This window comes from Ranitomeya imitator, chromosome 1, assembly GCF_032444005.1.
Source record: "Ranitomeya imitator isolate aRanImi1 chromosome 1, aRanImi1.pri, whole genome shotgun sequence".
In the NCBI taxonomy this organism is placed as follows: domain Eukaryota; kingdom Metazoa; phylum Chordata; class Amphibia; order Anura; family Dendrobatidae; genus Ranitomeya; species Ranitomeya imitator.
In genome coordinates, this window is record NC_091282.1 from 1,082,372,156 (window position 1) to 1,082,393,402 (window position 21,247).

The following is a 21,247-nucleotide window of genomic DNA, read 5'->3' on the forward strand; positions in this document are numbered from 1 at the left end:
TTCTTTCTTTCTTTCTTTCCCTCTTTCTTTTTCTCTCTGTTCTTTCTTTCTTTCTTTCTTTCTTTCTTTCTTTCTTTCTTTCTTTCTTTCTTTCTTTCTTTCTTTCTTTCTTTCTCTCTCTGTTCTTCCTTTCCCTATAACCAACGAACAAAAAAACGGGGTGGGTGGAGGGTGTTAAAAAGGTACTACTGGCCTCTCAGATCCTCAATATTAATCTGACCTGATAGCAAAATGACTATACTGCAGTTGACCATAGGATGAATAGTATATACGTGATCTCATTTATATGGTACAAATAAGTGGTGCTTATAAGAAAAGGATGTTATACCCATACATGTTATTGTGAATTACTTGGGCAAGTGGAGGACGTATCCTATGGGCAACTATAGCCATTTTTCTATCAGGTCAAATTAATATTGAGGACCTGAGAGGCCAGTAGTAACTTTTTATCAACCCCCCCTTTTACTGTTCGTTGTTTATAGGGCACTTCCTTCACTGTGCTACCACTTTGTTTTTGTTTGGCTAATTTCGCTTTTTACAATTTTACTTAATGTAAGAAGAGAAATCTGGCATTGTACTATACCTATATTTCTCTGCTGTATCTGTGCATCATGAATCATGGTATGTGTTAAAGGGGCCCAGTGAGACTCTGTCGCCCCGGGGCCCTCAAAAACCTGGAGGCGGCCCTGGACTGTTTCAATATGTGGCCTGTATTTTTTTTTTACATTTTTTTAACCAAAAAATACTATATAGACCAAAGGTAGCGGAAAAAAAAACTGGAATGTATGCCTGAAAAGCAAGGATTTGGACACCACAGATAGACCAGGCGTTGGACGGAGATAACAGACTGATCAAAATGTGGCCTTGATTTTTCTTGGCCCAACAAAATTGTGTCAATAAGTAGTGATAAACATAAGAACTGTAGCTAAATATTTTTGGGCCAGCTACAGATTTTTTGGTCAGCAAAATGGTGTCCAAAAATGTTGTAAGACGCTCCAAAAAATACTATAGTTCCCACAAAAAAAGGCCAGAAAATTCTGCGCACTCACATCTGATGCCTGGGACAAACTTTTTTTTTTTTTTAAATTGTTTGATTTTCAAGCTCTTGTATTGAAATGACCTGGCTGTAGTCTGCAGTGTGACCAAGCAAATAAATGTAGAAAAAAGGGGGCTATGGATTGCTTTGTAAAGTTATCAGGTATAAGGTGCAAAAAAAAAACCTAGCCATGAATACCTACTGCTACTTAAATATAAAATACGCAGCAGCAGACAGTAATGGAGCCTTTTGATGTATGCAGTGAAATCTATATGCTCACATACAGTGCCTGCATGCCTTGCACTGATGTGGATATGTGCACATAGACTCCCCTGCCTACCTAGCTCTGCAATCGCAGTTTGGCACGCATTGCTGAGTTTATGTTGCGCTGCATTTCAAGTGACTCTCACATTATAAAAATTTTTGGTGACACTCATTACAGGTTGGTGACACTTCTAGACTCACACTGCAAGGAGAACTTTCAATCTCTTCTGCCAGAGGCAGAGAGGTGTACTAAAATCTTCTAGGACATTTTTCTCAGACCCTCCCATCATGCCGTCACAGAGGCAAAGGGTGCTGTCACAAGAAGTGCAATGTTTGGAAGATGCTGAGGGAGTACCTTGCAGATCATACAAACATCCTCTGGGATTCCTTTGTGCCTTTTAATTATTGGGTATATAAGCTGGACACGTGGCATGAACTGACTCTCTACGCCTTGGAGGTTCTGGCCTGCCCTGCTGCTAGTGTACTGTCAGAGCGGGTTTTTAGTGCCGCTGGTGGAATTATAACAGATAAGCGCATCCTTCTGTCAACTGAAAAGGCTGACAAGCTGACTCTTATAAAACTGAACAAGGGCCGGATTGGGCAAGACTTCTGTTCACCACCAAGTGAAAACAGCGAAACATAACCTCTAATACATTCTGTTTTTTGGGGAGGTGTACTCTCATGCACCTCATCACGACCACACATGGGTTTACGCTTCCAGATTTGGTCTGTTTATTGTTATGCTCATCCTTATCCTCCTCCTCATCATCCACAACCAGTAGAACACCAGGGTGGATGGATTCTGTGATGCCAAAGTCACAAATTTTTTTGTGCAAAGGTGTTTTTATGATGACCGTTAGTAATTGGAAAACAAAACAAATGTTACTCCCACAGGGGGAAATGTCATAAATATGAGATGTACGTCTATTATTCTCATTTATTCTTCTATTTTCCATTTTCACTATCTCTGGACAGTCCTCTAATGAGGTAGTGTATACCTCTACAATAGAAAATTATTCAAAGACTATTATATTACCGTATATACTCGAGTATAAGCCAAGAATTTCAGCCCATTTTTTAGGCTTATACTCGAGTCATACCCAGTGGTCGTCAGGGGAGGGGGAGCGGCAGCTGTGTAATAATACTCACCTGCTCCTGGCGTGGTCCCTGCAGGTCCCTGGTTCTCCGGCGCCAGCAGCTTCTTCCTGTAGTGAGCAGTCACATGGTACCACTCATTCCAGTAATGAATATGGACCCGACTCCACTCCCATAGGGGTGGAGATGCATATTCATTACGTAATGAGCGGTGCCATGTGACCGCTCACTACAGGAAGAAGCTGCCGGCGCCGGAGAACCAGGGACACCGCGCCAGGAGCAAGTGAGTATCATGCAGTGCGCAATATTCACCTGCTCCCAGTTCCACCACCGCCGGCTGCCGGTGTTTCTTCCCCGTCCTCTGCAGTGATGCTCAGGTCAGAGGGCGCGGTGATGCGATGAGTGTGCGTGCTGCTCTCTGCCTGAACAGTCAGTGCAGAGGGCGGGAAAGGCACAGCAGCGCCGATGGTGGAACGGGGAGCAGGTGAATATAGCAAGTGCCGGGGGCCTGAGAGGTGAGTATGTGATTTTTTTTTTTAATCGCAGCAACAGCATATGAGGCAAATGTCTGTATGGAGCATGTTATGGGGCCATGTGCAGCATTATATGGGGCAAATATCTGTATCTCTGTATGGGGCATCTTATGGGGCCATGTGCAGCATTATATGGGGCAAATATCTGTATGGAGCATCTTATGGGGCCATGTGCAGCATTATATGGGGCAAATATCTGTATGGGGCCAAGTGCAGCATTATATGGGGCAAATATCTGTATGGAGCATCTTATGGGGCCATGTGCAGCATTATATGGGGCAAATATCTTTATGGAGCATCTTATGGGGCCATAATCAGCATTTGTGCAGCATTATACGGGCAAATGTGTCTATGGAGCATCTCATGGGGCCATAATCAGCATTTGTGGAGCATTTTATAGGGCATATTTTAATATGGAGCATCTCATGGGGCCAATCATAAACTGTATGGAGCATTATATGGAGCGTATTTTGTATGGAGTATCTTATGGGGCCATCATGAACTGTACGGAGCATTATATGGGGCTCCTGATTCAATATGGATATTCAAAAACACTTAACCTACTGATGTCGCAATTAATTTTACTTTTATTGGTATCTATTTTTATTTTTGAAATTTACCAGTAGCTGCTGCATTTTCCGCCCTAGGCTTATACTCAAGTAATTAAGTTTTCCCATTTTTTTGTGGCAAAATTAGGGGTCTAATTGCCCTCGTTTGCTTCCGAGCACTGTCATGCGCCCAAACAGTGGTTTACCCCCACATATGGGGTATTGGCGTACTCAGAACAATTTGTACAACAACTTTTGAGGTCCATTTTCTCCTGTTACTCTTGGTAAAATAAAACAAATTGGAGCTGAATTAAATTTTTTGTGAAAAAAAGTTAAATGTTCATTTTTATTTAAACATTCCAAAAATTCCTGTGAAACACCTGAAGGGTTAATAAACTTCTTAAATGTGGTTTTGAGCACCTTGAGGGGTGCCATTTTTAGAATGGTGTCACACTTGGGTATTTTCTATCATATAAACTTTTAACCCTTATAACTCCCTAACAAAAAAAAAATTGGTTCCAAAAGTGTGCTGATATAAAGTAGACATGTGGGAAATGTTATATTTTGTGTGACATATCTCTGTGATTTAATTAATTTTCAAAATTTTTGCCAAATTTCCGTTTTTTTCACAAATAAACGCAGGTAATATCAAATAAATTTTACCACTATCATGAAGTACAATATGTCACGAGAAAACATTGTCAGAATCACCAGGATCCGTTGAATCATTCCAGAGTTATAACCTCATAAAGGGACAGTGGTCAGAATTGTAAAAATTGGCCTGGTCATTGACGTGCAAAACACCCTTGGGGTAAAGGGGTTAAAATGTGTAGCCAAAAACAGGATTCCATATTCTAGATGTGGCCTCACCAGTGATTTATGAAGGGGTAATAATACGTTAGAATCGCGGGATTTTCTCTATTTTTTCATACATCCTAAAATCTTGTTTGCTTTTGCAGCAGCTGCTTGACATTGAGTACTGCTGCTCAGCTGACTTGTAACCAGAATACGCAAGTCCTTCTCTTCATCCGTAGTCCCAAGTATACTCCCATTTAATGTATATGCAGCAATAGAATTACTCTGTCCTGTCCTGTCCTGTCCTAGGTGCATTACTTTACATTTATCTACAGCTCTAGCAAAAATTAAGAGGCCACCACATCAAAACCGTGTCATGGGCAGCCCAATCTCCAGACCTGAACCCTGTTGAAAAGCTCTGGAATGTAATCAAGAGGATGATGGATAGTCACAATTCATCAAACAAAGAAGAACTGCTTAAATTTTCGTGCCAGAAGCAGTGTGAAAGACTGGTGGAAAGCATGCCAATACGCATGAAAGCTGTGATTAAAAATCATGGTTATTCCATAAAATATTGATTTCTGAACTCTTCCTGAGTTAAAACATTAGTATTGTTGTTTCTAAATGATTATGAACTTGTTTTTTTTTATTATTTGAGGTCTGAAAGCACTGTTTTTTTTAAGTTTCGACAATATCTGCTTTAGAGAAAAAAAATACAAAATTTATTGCTTGGAAATTCGGAGACACGTTGTCAGAAGTTTATAGAATAAAACTAACCTGGTTGTTACAGTGGTATTGCTTTCCTCATGGGGAGAGTGATGTCATGTTTGGAAGCGAGCAAAGATCTTCTTTATCAGGTAACCACAAGCATACAACATGTTCACACTCCAGGCCAGAAGGGGGAGCTCTGATCCAGCTCATGGGTGGAATATATATATTCTGGTCTGGAGGGAAAGTTGGTTAGTCTGTCAGAGGCACAGAGCACAGCGAGTCTGAGCAGTTAGTTCCTGTCACAGAAGAGAGCAAGTAAGGGACCGTGCAGCCAAGAGAAAGTGCTGCAGCTCCTGGACAGAGATAACAGAGAAGGAAGAATAGCTTGCAGTGAGAGTGCAGGAGAGTGAAGCACAATAGAGTGACAACTGGGGAGCACAGCTCGATTGGGCTACCTTCCTGCAGAGCACAGATACTGGTAGCCGGAAGACCGAGTTTGTGTCGGCTCTAGGAGGCACAGCAGAAACCGGCAGGATAGCTGGATTACACATCACCTCTCTGCCCTAATACCCAGGAGACACAGTGGCACATAGATCCCGGGTAATGATAGAGACCCTGTAAAAAGGCTTGAGCCACCTGTCATACAGGTTAGTGTCCCATCTTTATGAGGACAGAGAGAACAGTGAGGACCTTGACAGAAGCCACATTCAGCAAGGGACTACACCACAGTGCTAGTAGGAAGGCTTTTAACTCCACCTGGTAAAGGGGACTCTGAACTCCCTTCCAAGCTGGCTGGATCCTGCCTGTACCTATAATCCGGGACTCTGGACTGTGGCTGCCTGAAGTCTTCAGTAAACCAGGTAAAGAGACTGTAAACCTGTGTCCTCCAATTCTTTATACACTACCCACCATCTCCAGCTACACACGGGAGCCGTGGGGTCCCAAATTCACCTGTAGGAAGTTATACCATCTTAGCTGCTGTAACATCACCCCAGAGGACCCCTTTAAGCAGCGTCGATCACCTCTGACTGAGAACCACTGGTGGCGTCACGAACACAAACTTTATTCAAAACCCCTTTAATGATTTTTCCTTTAACATGGGCGCCCACCACGTGACATCCCCCTTTAAGTACCGGACCCGGTATTGAGTACCCCACGGCCCTGGCGTGCGTTCCAAAAGAACAATTTACATTTTACTCAAAAATATACCTATAAAGAGTATATAGAGTTTTGCAGTGGTCTCTTAATTTTTGCCATAGCTGTATATTAAATCTCATTTGCAAAGTGTTTGTCCATTCAGTCATCTTATTCAGAACATTTTGCAATATTGTAATGTCAAGGTCAGATTTTAATATCCTACATAGTTTGATGTCGTCACCAAAGACTGACACTTTACTCTCAATCCCATCCACAAGGTCATTCATAAAGAGGTTAAAAAAAATCGGTCCTAGCACAGATCCCTGTGGTCCCCACTGCTGACTATATCCCATTTAGAGAACGTACCATTTATGACGACTCTGTTTCCTGTCATTCAGCCAATTCCTTACCCATCTGCATAGTTTCCCCAGTCCTTATTTCTGTAGCTTATATATAAGTCTGTTATGTGGTTCAGTATCAAATGCCTTTGCAAATTCCAGATAAATCACATCAGCCGCATTACCTACATCCAGATTTGCGCTCACCTCCTCATAGAAACTCAACATCTTACTTAGACTAAGTTCACATTTGCGTTGTGCGCCGCAGCGTCGTCGCCGCAACGCACAACGCAAACAAAAACGCACCAAAACGCATGTACAACGCAGCGTTTTGCGCCGCATGCGTTCAACGCATGCGTCGCAAAACGCTGCGGGTTTTTGAAACGCAGTTGCGTTTTTACCAAAAAACGCAGCGTTTTTAGACGCATGCGTTTTTTGTGCAGTGAGTCATTCATCATCCCCCACCCACAATAAAAAGTGTCTACACAATAGATAAAGAACCACCAATGGCTAGAAGAGGGTTGGTGTTAACAAATGTGTATATACCCTGGCAGAGATGAATTCCTCACATTTTGCTGGTATTCATGATGGAGCGAACCATGAACAGTATCTACATGGATATGGAGATGGAATTTGCCTTGGCTCATGCCTATGCTGTTGCCTGTTTTAATGAAAGGGAAAGGGAAAGACGGAGATGGAGTCGTCGCCGCCGCTTTTGGATCCACCCTATAGTTGAAGTCCGGGAGAGTCGTGGAGCATACCATTGCTTGTTTGGCGAACTGAATGACAACCGGGAAAAATATTTCGAATATACCCGGATGTCACAGGAGAGCTTCCGCTATCTTCTGCGTCGGGTGGAAGGATCCATTAGCAGGCAGGACACGCAGCTACGGAGAGCTATTTCCGCAGAGGAACGGCTGCTGGTGACTCTACGGTACGTTGCTGTTTGAATGACTGTGATATCTATTTACTTTTTATTTTATTTTATTAATTTTTTTCAATTGTAATGGTCAATGTACTTTTATAAATTATAATTTGCTTTATTCAAAATTTCTTTATCTTCTTTGCAGTTTCCTGGCTACCGGAGAAACGTTTAGGTCACTTCATTTTCAATTCCGGATTGGAGTCTCCACTCTTTCAGGAATTATTGCTGAGACATGCCGCGCTTTGTGGGATAATCTCCGGGAGGAATATTTACCTGTCCCTACAAGTGCAATCTGGGAGGCCAACGCACAGAAATTCAACCAAGTGTGTAATTTTCCAAACTGTATTGGCGCTGTCGATGGAAAGCACATTCGGATTACCAAGCCTGCGAAAAGTGGATCCCTTTTCTACAATTATAAAAAATACTTTTCAACTGTTCTCATGGCAATTGCCGGTGCGGACTGCCGTTTTCTCGCAGTGGACATTGGTGCATTTGGGCGTGCAAATGACTCGCGCACATTTAAAGAGTCGGATATGGGCCAAAAGTTATATGGAAACAATTTTAATTTCCCACAGCCACGACCTCTTCCCCACACCGAAGGCCCGGCGATGCCATTTGTTGTGGTAGGGGATGAGGCATTCCAAATGTCTGCCAACCTATTGAAACCCTACTCCAGTCGGGGCTTGGACCATACAAAAAAGGTTTTCAATTACAGACTGTCCAGGGCCAGAAGGACTGTGGAGTGCGCCTTTGGCATCCTCGTTTCCAAATGGCGGATATTGGGATCGGCCATTAATCTTAAAATTGAAACAGTGGATGAGGTGGTGAAGGCTTGTGTGGTTCTCCACAATTTCATTATGGCCAAAGAGAGAATAAATGTTGAACTGGATGAACCCATAGCCAACCCCTTGCCCGATTACCATGATCATCCTCTGAGGACAAGTGTGGAAATTGCGCAGATGCGTGATCGTTTTGCGGCCTATTTTGTGTCAGATGTTGGCCGTGTGTCATGGCAAGATCAAATGGTGTAGTAATGTTACTTTTGGACTGTCTTCTGATTGTAACTACACCAATAATACCTCTACTGTGACAGTTAGAAATATATTAAAAAAAAATAATTTTCCATTAAATGTGCAATCAAAGTTCCGTTTAGGTTGGTTTGGTATATGTCAAATTTTGCATCTAAGTATAGTTCACAAATTTAATGTTCCTATAAAAACTTGAACCTGTTGTTTTTAAAATATTAAAGAAAAAAGTTTTTAAATTCTATACCGATTCAAATACAATTTGTATACCATAATATTACATATACTTGTTTGTCTGATCGACCTGTATCTTTGTGTTTTACCTGATAAGCAACGATAACAGCGATGTTTTTCAATTGAAACCAGGGTAAATATCTGAAGCGTGGCCCTGCGCTTATCAACATGATGTACGTGGGCCTCTGCATCGTTGTTCGCTGGAGAGATGTCTGTGACAGCTCTCCAGGGACCAACCAGCGGACGCTGCAGTGATCTGCATCATTGTCTGTTTCGCTGCTGCATTAAGTGTGAACACCTCATACACTTTAGTGTTTGTGAACACCTCATACAGCAATGAGAGACACCCAAAAAAAGACAAACTAAAAATTGAAAAAATAGTGTCTGACATTGCATATATGAGGTGTTTGAAGCACAAAATATGTGTAGACAGCACATGGCGTGATTTGCCGAGAAAAATTCTGGAAAATAATAGCATAAATAATAACAAATAGTGTTTTTTAAAAATAACATTTTTTATTGGGGGAAAACAGAAAACAAAAAGGGTTCTTAAACTTAGGGGGTTTCCACCTGTGCCACCAGAGGGGAATGGTAGGTGTCTTCTCTGGAATGGTGAGAGAAATGGGAGGATGATGGAGAAGACGACGATGATGGCGAAGAGGAGGATACATAGTCAAGTAGACTTGATGGGAGATCCAAACCCTCCCCAGGGTATACTGGGGAGGAAACCGCCACCTCTGTAGGGGAGGGAGGAGGCAACACAAGCCTTGTTTGGCCATGGCTGCTCCTACTGCGACTCGAGCCCCTACGGACAGTTGGTGTTGTCACTGGAACAGCAACCAGAGCCTCTTTGTGTGCCCGTCTGTGTTTCCTCTTTTTTTTTTTTTTTTTGGGTCCTGTGGCAGGTTCCCCAGCATGATGACGCCTACGGGAGGATGAAGGCATGGCAGGAGCAGGAGTCGGCGGCACTATGTTATGGTGCCTGTGGTGGCGTCGCTCGGCACGTGGACCACGGTGGGGTGGCTGGAGTGGCTCTCCAGCAGGAGTGGGAGTCATGCTTGCCAGCGACGGCACTACTGCCATTGTCGCTGACTGCATGACCCCAGCCTGCTGGAGAGCCCTCACGTAGGAAGTGTTGCAGGACTGCATCACTGAAATCTGTAGTTCCGGCGTAAGGTGTTCCACCATGCCCTTAGCAATGGTACTAAAAAAATGTTTTGCCGGATTTGAGAGCTCGGTTTCAATTGTTTCAAGGCGCCGGTCGATATTGGACAGACGAGTGTCCATGTTATCGCTCAACGCCTTGAAACAGTTCTGGAAAACCGTGCTCAAATGCAAAAATTCGGGCATGGTTGGCCTGTCCGAGGCCCGCTGGCGCTGTCGGGAATACCCAAACGAAGGTGCGCCAGAGGCCTCGGCCAGGGGAACACCTGATGTACCGGCTGCCGGTTCACCAGATGGTGGTGCAAGCCTGCTGTCGCTGTGGGAGGGCTGTGATGGATCAGATGGCGATTCAAGAAGGACCGCTTCTGCGGGGCGAGCTCTCTCGAGGGTGCTGCTGTGTGTCCTGTGAAAAGATAATGAAAAAATTAGTCTTCAATGAATAACCTCTCCCATACGCCAACTCCTGGAATAAAAATAGCATTACATTACACAATAATACAAATCCTCTGTCTCACAGTCTGTGTGGCCAATAATTAATTTCTGATTGTTATCGCCAGCTGAGCGTTAGGGCCGACGATAACAATCATGAACATTCCCGCTGTCAAAGCATTTTGACCGTATACCACTGTGGGTATAAAAATTTTGTAATCGAAAACTCTTTCTGGAAGCTGCCTATGCCACAAAAATAGTTGAAAATTTAATGTCAAGATAAAAAATTAAATAAAAAAAAAACCAGTGATTTCACTGATCTGATTGCAGGAACGACCATGATGTTAGGATCATGTGATCGAGACTTCATCATTATTCCTGCAATCAGAACTACCCTGACTCAGAACCTGTCATGGACTACAAGGACTCACGCTTAACCCAAAAAATTAACTAATGGCCTATATAGCATTTTAATAGGGATACATTTACGTGGATGGCCAATATGTTACGCTGACTACATGGATGGGCAATACAGTATGTGCCTGTGAAATATACTATGTGGATACGTGGCTAGAACGTGTGGTATGTGGCTGCGATATTGTTACCTGCCAATATACTATGTGGATGCACAATGTACGTGGCTGGGCAATGTACTATGTGTTTGTGCAGTAGGCTATGTGGCTGGGCACTGTAATGGGGCTGTGCAATATGTTTTGTGGACAAAATACTTACTGACGGCGGCCAAGGACTGGTCTTAAGAACTGTAAACATTTGGAATATTTATAGGGCACAGACTTGGCCGCAGCAGCACCACTCTTCGAGCGCTCCTCCTCTGCCCGTAGCCCCTTATTGAAACGGTCCTTGATGGATCGCCATCTGATCCTCAACCTTTTAACTGTGAATGCAAAGGAAAAAAAAGGTTACATATGTAGCATTTGAAATGGATAAAACAACCGTGTGCGATGCAAAACTTTAGGTGTTTATTGCATCACACACGGTTGTGTTTATCCTGGAAAGATGGTGGGTCATAGCAACGTATCTGCACGGCGTATCAGCAATACTCACCAAAGTTGGCTTTGTCCTTTGCAGGAGCTATGTCAAAGCCCTCCCACAGCGACTTTGCCACCTCTACCCACAAACGCCTCAACACCACCTGGTCCATGTGCCGGGAGTCACGGCTGTCCCACAACGGGCCACGCTCCCGGATGCTTGATATGAGGAGCTCCACATCAATGACTCCATGGTCCCGTTCTGAAACCTAGAAAAATTACAAACAGAAAAGGTTACAAATATGCAAATATTAACAACCACCAGCACCTGTCATGATATGTACCTTGGCCCTATCCTTTGTCATTTGATATATGTATATTGATGGTTTCTACACCTGTAATTTTGAATGTTTTGGTTGTTTCACCTTTGTTACCTTCCCCCAATACTTGCTACCCTGAAAAGTTTGAATGTAAGCTTACTAAACATCCCTAGTGAAAGCAGGATGCTAATCAAAAAAAAAAAAAAAAATTGTTTAATAAAAATACTCACTCGCCGTGCTGACGCCACACCTTGGCCCTGACCTCTCTGCTCCCGCTGACTTCCTTCACCCTCACTTGAAGAAGCCTGTAAAAATTGTATAAAGAAATTATTTTAAAAACTACAAATGACTGCGAATAGTAAGGAAATTGACATAATTACTCACCACACTCCCCTGCGCCGATTGGCTCGATTCTGACACAGTGGCCATTGTAGCACGTTTGTTCTGGCATGAAAAAATGAAAAAAAAAAATCAAAACTAAACCTAAATATGGCACATACAATAAAATATGCCCAAAATTTTTTACAACAACCACATTTGACTTTTGACTGATCGGACAAAGCAAAAATAAGAAAGCGACACCACAACGCCATACATTGCAAGAGAAGACAATCAATAGAAGAAACTATACAAGAATAGACCCAAACCAAAAAGCAAAAATAGACACCTATGTCCAAAAATGGACATATCAAAACTTTCTGAAAAAACATTACAGGCACAAAAATTCAATGAAAGAGCAAAATAATGAACGCAATACTTTACAATTGCAACAAGACATGATCCTAAAAAACAACATCTTGTGACATCTAACCACAGAAAGACAAAAGGCAATAAAAACCATTCTAGATAACAAGCAATAAACATTACGGGACAACCGCTGTAAAAATATACAGCAACCCAAACATAAACCATAGCCAAATAGAAAATAAAACACATGGAATTTTTAAAAAAGGCCACCACCAAAAATAATATAAACAAATAAAAATTATACTACACACTTCGCAATGCAATCAGTCAATGAAGGAAGATATATGCCATACGGAAAACGACGTAAAAACATCAGCGATATTTTTTAAAATAAAGGGAAAGTACAATTGAAACTATAATGGCATAGCAGCAGCACGGAACTATACAATACAAAGACATCATAAATGTTGCCCCCCCACCAGCAAGAAAATACACTCAAGGAAAGAAAAAATAAAGCCAACAGCATAATCCAAAACACAGCAAGACATGACCCAAGAAAATGCCACACAGTTACCACCAACAATAGAAACCAGAAAAACATGCACCAGAAATTTTACAAGACAAAATGAGCAAAAATCAATACATTGAACAACCACATGACACAAGAACAAAACACATAACCAAACCCAAACTAACGTAAAAAAAAAAAAAAAGAAAAAAAAATTAAATAAAATAAATGCAATCCTATTAACCCAGAAGAACATCAGAACCAGACAAACAATTTTTCAATAACAACCCATAACCGTAATAGCACAGACCAAACATTACAAAAAATATAGACAAATCAAGAAATAAAACACAGAATACAAAATGTGCAAAGAGAAATATATACTTACAAGTTTGGAAAGCAGATTCTCCAGTCTAGTCTTGTCTGGTGTGATGACTTGTGAAAGACAATGGCAAACCCCTCGTTTCTTTATATATATAGGTTGTTTTTTTTGTGTCTAGACAAAGTCTAGACAATGTTTTGCATTTTTTATTGGAAAACGCATGCGTCGTACAACGCACCACGACGCAAGTACTTGCGTCGTCTGCGTTGTCAATACAAGTCAATGGGAAAAAAGGCGCATCGCCGACGCAAACACGACGCAAACACGACGCATGCGTTTTTTAAAAGGTCGGCGCCGCCAGAAAAATGCAACATGTTGCGTTTGCCGCGCCCAGACAGGTGCGCCCTAACGCCGCATGCGGCGTAAAACGCAACACAACGCAACACAACGCATGCACATGCGGCCCCATGCGGCGCCAATGTTAAAGATAGGGCCGCACGACGCATGCGTTTTGTTGCGGCGGCGACGCTGCGGCGCAAACCGCAAATGTGAACGTACCCTTAGACACGACTTATTCATCACGAATCTATGCTGGTTGGCAGTTATTATATTATTCTCTGCAATATATTACTAAAGGTCACCTCTTATAATGCCCTCAAAAACTTTGCACACTACTGATGTCAGGCTTACCGGACGGTAGTTGCCTGGATCCACCTTCTTACTTTTCTTGAATATTGGTACCACATGATCCATCCTCCAATCTTGTGGCATCACCCCTGTTACAAGAGAGTCTAAGAATATGAGATACTTTGGTGTGTCAATTATTGAGCTCTGGGCTGGTGGATTTGTCAATATTTAATTGGCTCAGACGTTAATGCAGCTTCATTAGGTAGTCACTTGGAATGGCTCTCCAACTCTCAGAGGAGTTGCCTGAGGTGCTGAGCACTTGTTGGCTGCTTTGTTTCACTTCCCAGTTTAACTTATTATTATCTTAATTTGCTTTAGGTGGGGTGATTGTGGAATCCATGTCCTTTTGATGCAGCACTAAATACCTTACCCTCATAGTTATATAACCTGTATATAGCCTGGAGGTGTGTTTTGGTTCGTTGTCCAGTCGCAATGCAGAATGCTGAGATAGCCATTATGGGTAAGCGTGCCTTGAATTTGGAATAAATCACTAAAAATGTCATCAGCAAAGCACCCCTACATTTTCACACATCCCCCTCTATGCTTCACTGTGGGCACTTCATAAGTAGAATCCAACTGCTCACCTTTTCTGTTTCTCACAAAGACATGGTGGTTTGTACCAAAAAATTTGACCAAATCAGACCACAATGCAGATTTTCACTTATCTAAAGTCCAGTCATTGTGTTGTTTGGCTGAGTCTTTTCCACTTATTTGGAGTCCTCAGTAGTGACTTCTTTACACCAATTTGATCATCTTATGGACAGTTAATTTTGAGATCTGTCTGCTACTTGATGTATGTGCATAATTTATGGAGGAGAGAAGATTGTTTATTCAGCAGCCACTACAGTGGCATATTCAAATCAGGAACCGGCCTGGAGCTATCCGTGCACTGCAACATATCTGGCATTCCTCTTTCACTGATGATTTTTCCTTTTTTCCCCTTTCTCACATTATTTTGATAATTTCTGAAGTCTGTTAGCTGAGGTTGTTAGGGCTAGCAGAACGCACCAAATAATAAGACAGATGGAGTAAGGTGCGTTCGCAGCCTTGGGGTCCACCGTGCAGAGATGGAACCTGCTGCCAAGTAATGACGGACTATATGGCGGTACAATATGAATACACACGGGTTAACCTCACCCTGTGTGAAGGAAGTGAACCCTGTTGCGTCACAGGACCGCGGTACCGCACCAAAAGCGCAAGCAAGGAGTCTTAGAACTCAATCCCAAGACACAGGATTTGAGTACATATAGACCTCATGCGCTCGACACCGCTACTGAGGTGTCAGAGTGACTGAAATAATTATAATAAAGAAGCACGAGAGTGCATGCGGTGCCGCACTGGCGAACGCCACTAACCACCCAGGCTTGGGTCAGGAAAGCGCTGTGAAAGCTCACGGCGCCGCACTGGCGGTCACAGCATTTAGAGGCTGTAATGTGTGTAACGTGCTGATGGTTAAGTCGGGCGCTAGGTAGCAATCATCCATCTTCCGCGAGCAGTCATACAATAGGGAGGGGATTTTAAAGAACGACTTTCATCCATCGACATACATCCATCAACACACACACACATTATCAAGACTATAGTAGCGCATAGCCGTGCGGCCATGCGAGCCTTAAATAGTTGCAGCACGTTTAGGACCTTCAGAGAAGGACCAATGGAGTTGCTGCAGTACCTGATCATGTGACCCCAGATCTCCACTGAGAGATCTTGCCCTGGGCATGCTCAGAGTGCAAAACAGGACTTAGTCCAAGCACCCACAAGGATCTTCCAAGAAGGACCAATGAGCTAGCTGCAGTATCTGATCATGTGACCCTCGATCTCCACTGAGAGATCTCAGTCTGGGCATGCTCAGAACGCAAAAAGCAGAACTTCTTCCCAAAAGCGTCTGCTCGCCGCTGCCCAGCACTGACTACAATGGCAGAAGCAGGCAATGCAGCAGTAACTCTATTAACAGAGTGAGACTGTGCAAGACGCAGGAACCGACGTTTCCACTGAGTATACTCCACTGCGGCTGGAGAAGAATGGGAGAACGCAGCGGAGATGGTTTGAGATTTCCCCCGTGCAGAAGCGGGAACTCGACACCTAACATTACCCCCTCTCCTAGGGCCCCCCCCTTGGACCTCGCTACGCTCGAAGGCAGCAATGAGCTGTGGAGCTCGAATGTTTTCAGCAGGCTCCCAGGACCTGTCCTCTGGGCCATAACCCTTCCAATCCACCAAATAGAATTTTTTGCCACGTACCACCTTGCACCCCAAAATAGCGTTCACCTCGTAATCGTCCGTAGACGAACCCGATGTCCCAGCAGATGATTCGGAAAACCGCGACATGTATACGGGTTTCAAGAGGGACATATGAAAGGTGTCGATGATACCCAAGTGTGGAGGAAGAGCCAGACGGTATACCACAGGGTTAACCTGTTCGAGGAACTTAAAGGGACCCAAGTAGCGAGGTGCAAACTTAGTGGACTCAACACGCAGCTTGATGTTACGGGTGGAGAGCCACACTAAGTCGCCAGGAGCAAAGGTCGGAGCGGGGTGCCGATGTGCATCGGTGGAGGACCTCATTCTCTCCTTGGAGGCCCAAATGACATCCTGAGTGTGGTCCCAAATGTCTCGTGCCTCCACAGCCCAGTCTGCCACCCTGGAGTCGGCGGAAGACACAGTCATGGGCACAGGAACTTGCAGATGCTGGCCGTAATTTAGGAGGAATGGAGTCTGGCCGGTGGAGTTGGCTACAGCGTTGTTAAGCGCAAACTCTGCCCACGGTAGCAAGGATGCCCAGTCATCCTGCCTGGCAGAAACAAAATGTCATAAATATGTGACCAGGGTCTGGTTGGCCCTCTCTACCAACCCATTCTTCTCGGGATGATATGCCGAAGAGAGATTCAACTCAATACTGAGTAGACGACAAAGCTGTCTCCAGAATCGAGACGCAAACTGGGGACCCCGGTCACTAACAATTTTGTCTGGCATACCGTGTAGGCGAAAGATATGTTTGATGAACAACACAGCCAAAGCTCGTGCAGAAGGTAGCCGTGGAAGAGGCACCAAGTGCACCATTTTAGAAAAATGGTCGGTGATCACCCAGATAATGGTGCAGTTGCGAGACTTGGGTAAGCCCACCACAAAGTCCATCCCGACCATCTCCCAGGGCCTGTCCGCCACCGGCAGAGGGTAAAGCAAACCAGATGGCTGTTGCCGAGGGGACTTGTTCTTGGCGCAAGAGACACACGCCCGAACATATTCTGCGACATCACGAGCCATATGCGGCCACCAGTATGTCCTCGCCAGTAACTGAGATGTCCTTTTGGAACCAAAATGTCCACCCACCCTGGACGAGTGTGCCCAAGAGAGAACCTCCGGTTGCAAACTGGATGGTACAAAAGTCTTGCCCGGAGGCACAGACTCTAGCGAAACCGGTGGGGACAATTAGTCGAGGCTCCTCTTCCTCCTCCACAGATGACACAATGGAGTGAGAGAGAGCGTCAGCCCGAATGTTCTTCTCCCCAGAAAGGAAATGGAGGGTGAAATGAAACCGGGAGAAGAACAAGGAGCATCTGGCCTGACGTGTATCTGAAGATACACCAAATTTTTATGGTCTGTGAAGACTTGGAAGGGAAAACGAGCTCCCTCCAAGAGATGTCTCCACTCCAATAAAGCCAACTTCATGGCTAGTAACTCCCTGTCCCCGATGGAATAATTCCTCTCTGCTGGTGAGAAGGTCTTAGAAAAGAAGAAGCAAGAATGCTTCCGACCTTGAGCATCCTTTTGGAAGAGGACTGCTCCAGCACCAACAGAAGAGGCATCCACCTCCATGATAAATGGCTTATCTACATCGGGGCGATGTAGGATGGGAGCGCTAGCTAAGTGTGAATTTATGGAGTTAAAGGCCTTGGAGACCTCCTCAGACCACAATTTGGGATTTGCCCCCTTCTTGGTGAGGGCAACCAAAGGAGCTACCAAAGTTGAGAAGTATGGAATGAACTGGCGATAATAATTAATGAACCCCATAAAGCGCTGCACCGCTTTGAGAGAATGGGGTTCCTGCCAGTCCATCACAGCCTGTAGTTTGGCAGGATCCATAGCCAATCCCTGGGCAGAGATGATATAGCCTAGGAAAGGTAAGGACTCCTGCTCGAACATACACTTCTCCAACTTGGCATAGAGGGAGTTTGCCCGTAGAAGGTCGAAGACTTTGCAAACATCTCTCCGGTGGGAGTCAATATCTGGAGAGTAGATGAGAATATCATCCAGATAGACTACGACCGAGGTGGAGAGCATATCCCGAAAGATGTCATTCACAAAGTCTTGGAAAACGGCTGGGGCATTACAGAGCCCAAAGGGCATCACCAGATATTCATAGTGCCCATCCCTGGTGTTAAAAGCCGTCTTCCATTCGTCCCCCTCACGGATGCGAATCAGGTTGTAAGCACCCCGCAGATCTAATTTAGTAAATACCCTTGCTCCCCGAAGCCTATCGAAGAGCTCAGATATCAAGGGCAAAGGATACTTATTCTTAACGGTGATGGCGTTAAGACCCTGTAGTCTATGCATGGACGCAATTCCCCATTCTTCTTCTGCACGAAGAAGAACCCTGCCCCAGCAGGTGACACTGACTTCCTAATGAATCCTCTTGCCAGATTTTCCTGGATGTACTGTGACATTGCCTCCATCTCCGGGAGAGATAACGGGTAGACTCGACCCCGGGGAGGCTCAGCACCAGGCAAGAGATCAATAGGACAGTCATAGGGGCGATGGGGCGGAAGGGTCTCCGCCGCCTTTTTGGAGAACACATCTGCATAAGACCAATACTGCTTGGGGAGAGAGGATAGATCTTCGGGTACCTCTGTAGTAGCAACCTGAATGCACTCCCTCTGACACCTACCCCCACAAGATTCACCCCATCCCAGAATTCTGCCTGAGGACCACTCGATATGAGGAGAGTGGTACCGTAGCCAAGGTATCCCCAATAGAACCTCATCCATTCCCTCAGGAATGACGAACAGAGATATAATCTCCTGATGGAATGGCGACATGGACAGAGTAAAAGGGATGGTCTGGTGTGTTATCTGTGAGGGCAGTGTCGACCCATTCACCACTCATACCGTTACTGATTGAGCTAGCATAACCAGGGGTATTGCGTGACGTTGGGCAAAGGCAGAAGACATAAAATTACCCTCCGCCCCAGAATCCACGCAGAGCTCTACCGAGTGCGAGAATGAGCCTATAGTAATTGTCCCCTTAAAGGACAATTTGGAGGCAAACGTCGCCGTGTCTAGTGTACCTCCACCAACTACCACTAGACGCTGACGTTTCCTTGACCGCTGAGGACATCTGGTGGCAAGATGCCCTGACTGCTGGCAAACATGACAGACCTTGAGTGCATAAGCGGTCCGGGACTTAGATCCCGCTCGTGACACTTCCATGGCCTCATGTGACTCGGGAACCTGGACCGGAGATTCCAGCGGTTTGGTGAAGGTGGGAACCAACCGGAACCTCTGCCTACACTGGGCTCGCTCTAACCTCCGCTCATTAAAACGGAGGTCAATTCGAGTGGAGACAGTTATTAGCTCCTCCAGTGTGGCAGGAATCTCCCTAGTGGCCAGAGCATCCTTAACGTGATCAGCCAGGCCCCTCCAAAATATGGGGATAAGGGCTTTATCCGACCACTCCAGCTCAGAAGCTAAAGTGCGGAAGTGGACGGCAAAATGGCTGACCAAGGACTCACCCTGAGTTAATGCCTGCAGTTGGAGCACCGTGTCATGGGTGACTTGAGGTCCTAAAAAGACCTGTTTCAGTGTGCTCAGAAACAGCGGAGCACTCTGCACCACATGATTGCCACGCTCCCACAGCGGCGTAGCCCATTCCAACGCCCTGTCCGACAAGAGAGACACAATAAATCCCACCTTAGCCCGCTCTGTAGGAAAACGTGCAACCAGGAGCTCGAGGTGAATAGAGCACTGACTCATGAATCCCCTACAAGATTTGCTATCACCAGAAATTTTTTCTGGCAGTGGGAGGCGAGATAATGTCGGAACAGGGGTGGCAGTGGACAAGGTTGCTGCAGCCACGCTAGCAGCCTGTATAGCAACTGCGGTAACATCCACAGCTGAAGTTGAGCTCTCGAGAGCCGACAACCTACCCTCTAGCTGCTGGATATACCGCAAAGATTGCTGTTTGTCCGTCATTACTAGCCAGACCCTGGCGCTAGTATAATGTTAGGGCTAGCAGAACGCACCAAATAATAAGACAGATGGAGTAAGGTGCGTTCGCAGCCCGGGGTCCACCGTGCAGAGATGGAACCTGCTGCCAAGTAATGACGGACTATATGGCGGTACAATATGAATACACACCTGGGTTAACCTCACCCTGTGTGAAGGAAGCGAACCCTGTTGCGTTACAGGACCGTGGTACCGCACCAAAAGCGCAAGCAGGGAGTCTTAGAACTCAATCCCAAGACACAGGATTTGAGTACATATAGACCTCATGCGCTCAACACCGCTACTGAGGTGTCAGAGTGACTGAAATAATTATAATAAAGAAGCACGAGAGTGCATGCAGTGCCGCACTGGCGAATGCCACTAACCACCCAGGCTTGGGTCAGGAAAGCGCTGTGAAAACGCATGGCGCCGCACTGGCGGTCACAGCAGTTAGAGGCTGTAATGTGTGTAACGTGCTGATGGTTAAGTCGGGCGCTAGGTAGCAATCATCCATCTTCCGTGAGCAGTCATACAATAGGGATGGGATCTTAAAGAATGACTTTCATCCATCGACATACATCCATCAACACACACGCATTATCAAGACTATACTAGCGCATGGGCGTGCGGCCATGCGAGCCTTAAATAGTTGCAGCACGTTTAGGACCTTCAGAGAAGGACCAATGGAGTTGCTGCAGTACCTGAGCATGTGATCCCAGATCTCCACTGAGAGATCTTGCCCTGGGCATGCTCAGAATGCAAAACAGAACTTAGTCCTAGCACCCACAAGGACCTTCCAAGAAGGACCAATGAGCTAGCTGCAGTATCTGATCATGTGACCCTCGATCTCCACTGAGAGATCTCAGTCTGGGCATGCTCAGAACACGAAAAGCAGGACTTCGTCCCAAAAGCGTCTGCTCGCCGCTGCCCAGCACTGACTACAATGGCAGAAGCAGGCAATGCAGCAGTAGCTCTATTAACAGAGTGAGACTGAGCAAGATGCTGGGACTGACGTTTCCGCTGAGCAGACTCCACTGCGGCTGGAGAAGAATGGGAGACCGCAGCAGAGATGGTTCGAGATTTTCCCTGTGCAGAAGCGGGAACTTGACACCTAACAGAGGTGCTGTCAATTTGCAGTTTCTGAAGCTGATAAAACAGAAGAACTTATCCTCTGTAGCAGAGATTCTTGGTTTTCCTTTCCTGGGACCACACTTGACTTGAGGTTTTCAAAGCACTAGCAATATTCCGGACTGACCGACTTTCATATCTTAAAGTAATGATGGTCTGTCATCTGTACTTAG

General features: G+C 45.0%; 2 protein-coding genes across 2 annotated transcripts; one reads left to right on the top strand and one right to left on the bottom strand.

The window, feature by feature from the left end:
• Positions 1–6,728: 6,728 nt before the first annotated feature.
• LOC138656903 (uncharacterized) lies at positions 6,729–8,645 on the top strand. The gene is made up of 2 exons (XM_069744241.1): positions 6,729–7,391; positions 7,528–8,645. Exons 1-2 carry the CDS (start codon positions 7,042–7,044, stop codon positions 8,411–8,413), a joined length of 1,236 nt encoding a protein of 411 aa, XP_069600342.1. The 5' UTR covers positions 6,729–7,041; the 3' UTR covers positions 8,414–8,645.
• A 490-nt stretch (positions 8,646–9,135) lies between these two features.
• On the bottom strand, positions 9,136–12,260 carry LOC138656902 (uncharacterized). Its single transcript, XM_069744240.1, has 4 exons — positions 11,928–12,260; positions 11,300–11,848; positions 10,967–11,129; positions 9,136–10,208 (listed from the first exon to the last, which is right to left on the bottom strand). The coding sequence occupies exons 2-4, from the start codon at positions 11,394–11,396 to the stop codon at positions 9,197–9,199; spliced, it is 1,272 nt and encodes a 423-aa protein (XP_069600341.1). The 5' UTR covers positions 11,397–11,848; positions 11,928–12,260; the 3' UTR covers positions 9,136–9,196.
• Positions 12,261–21,247: the final 8,987 nt, after the last annotated feature.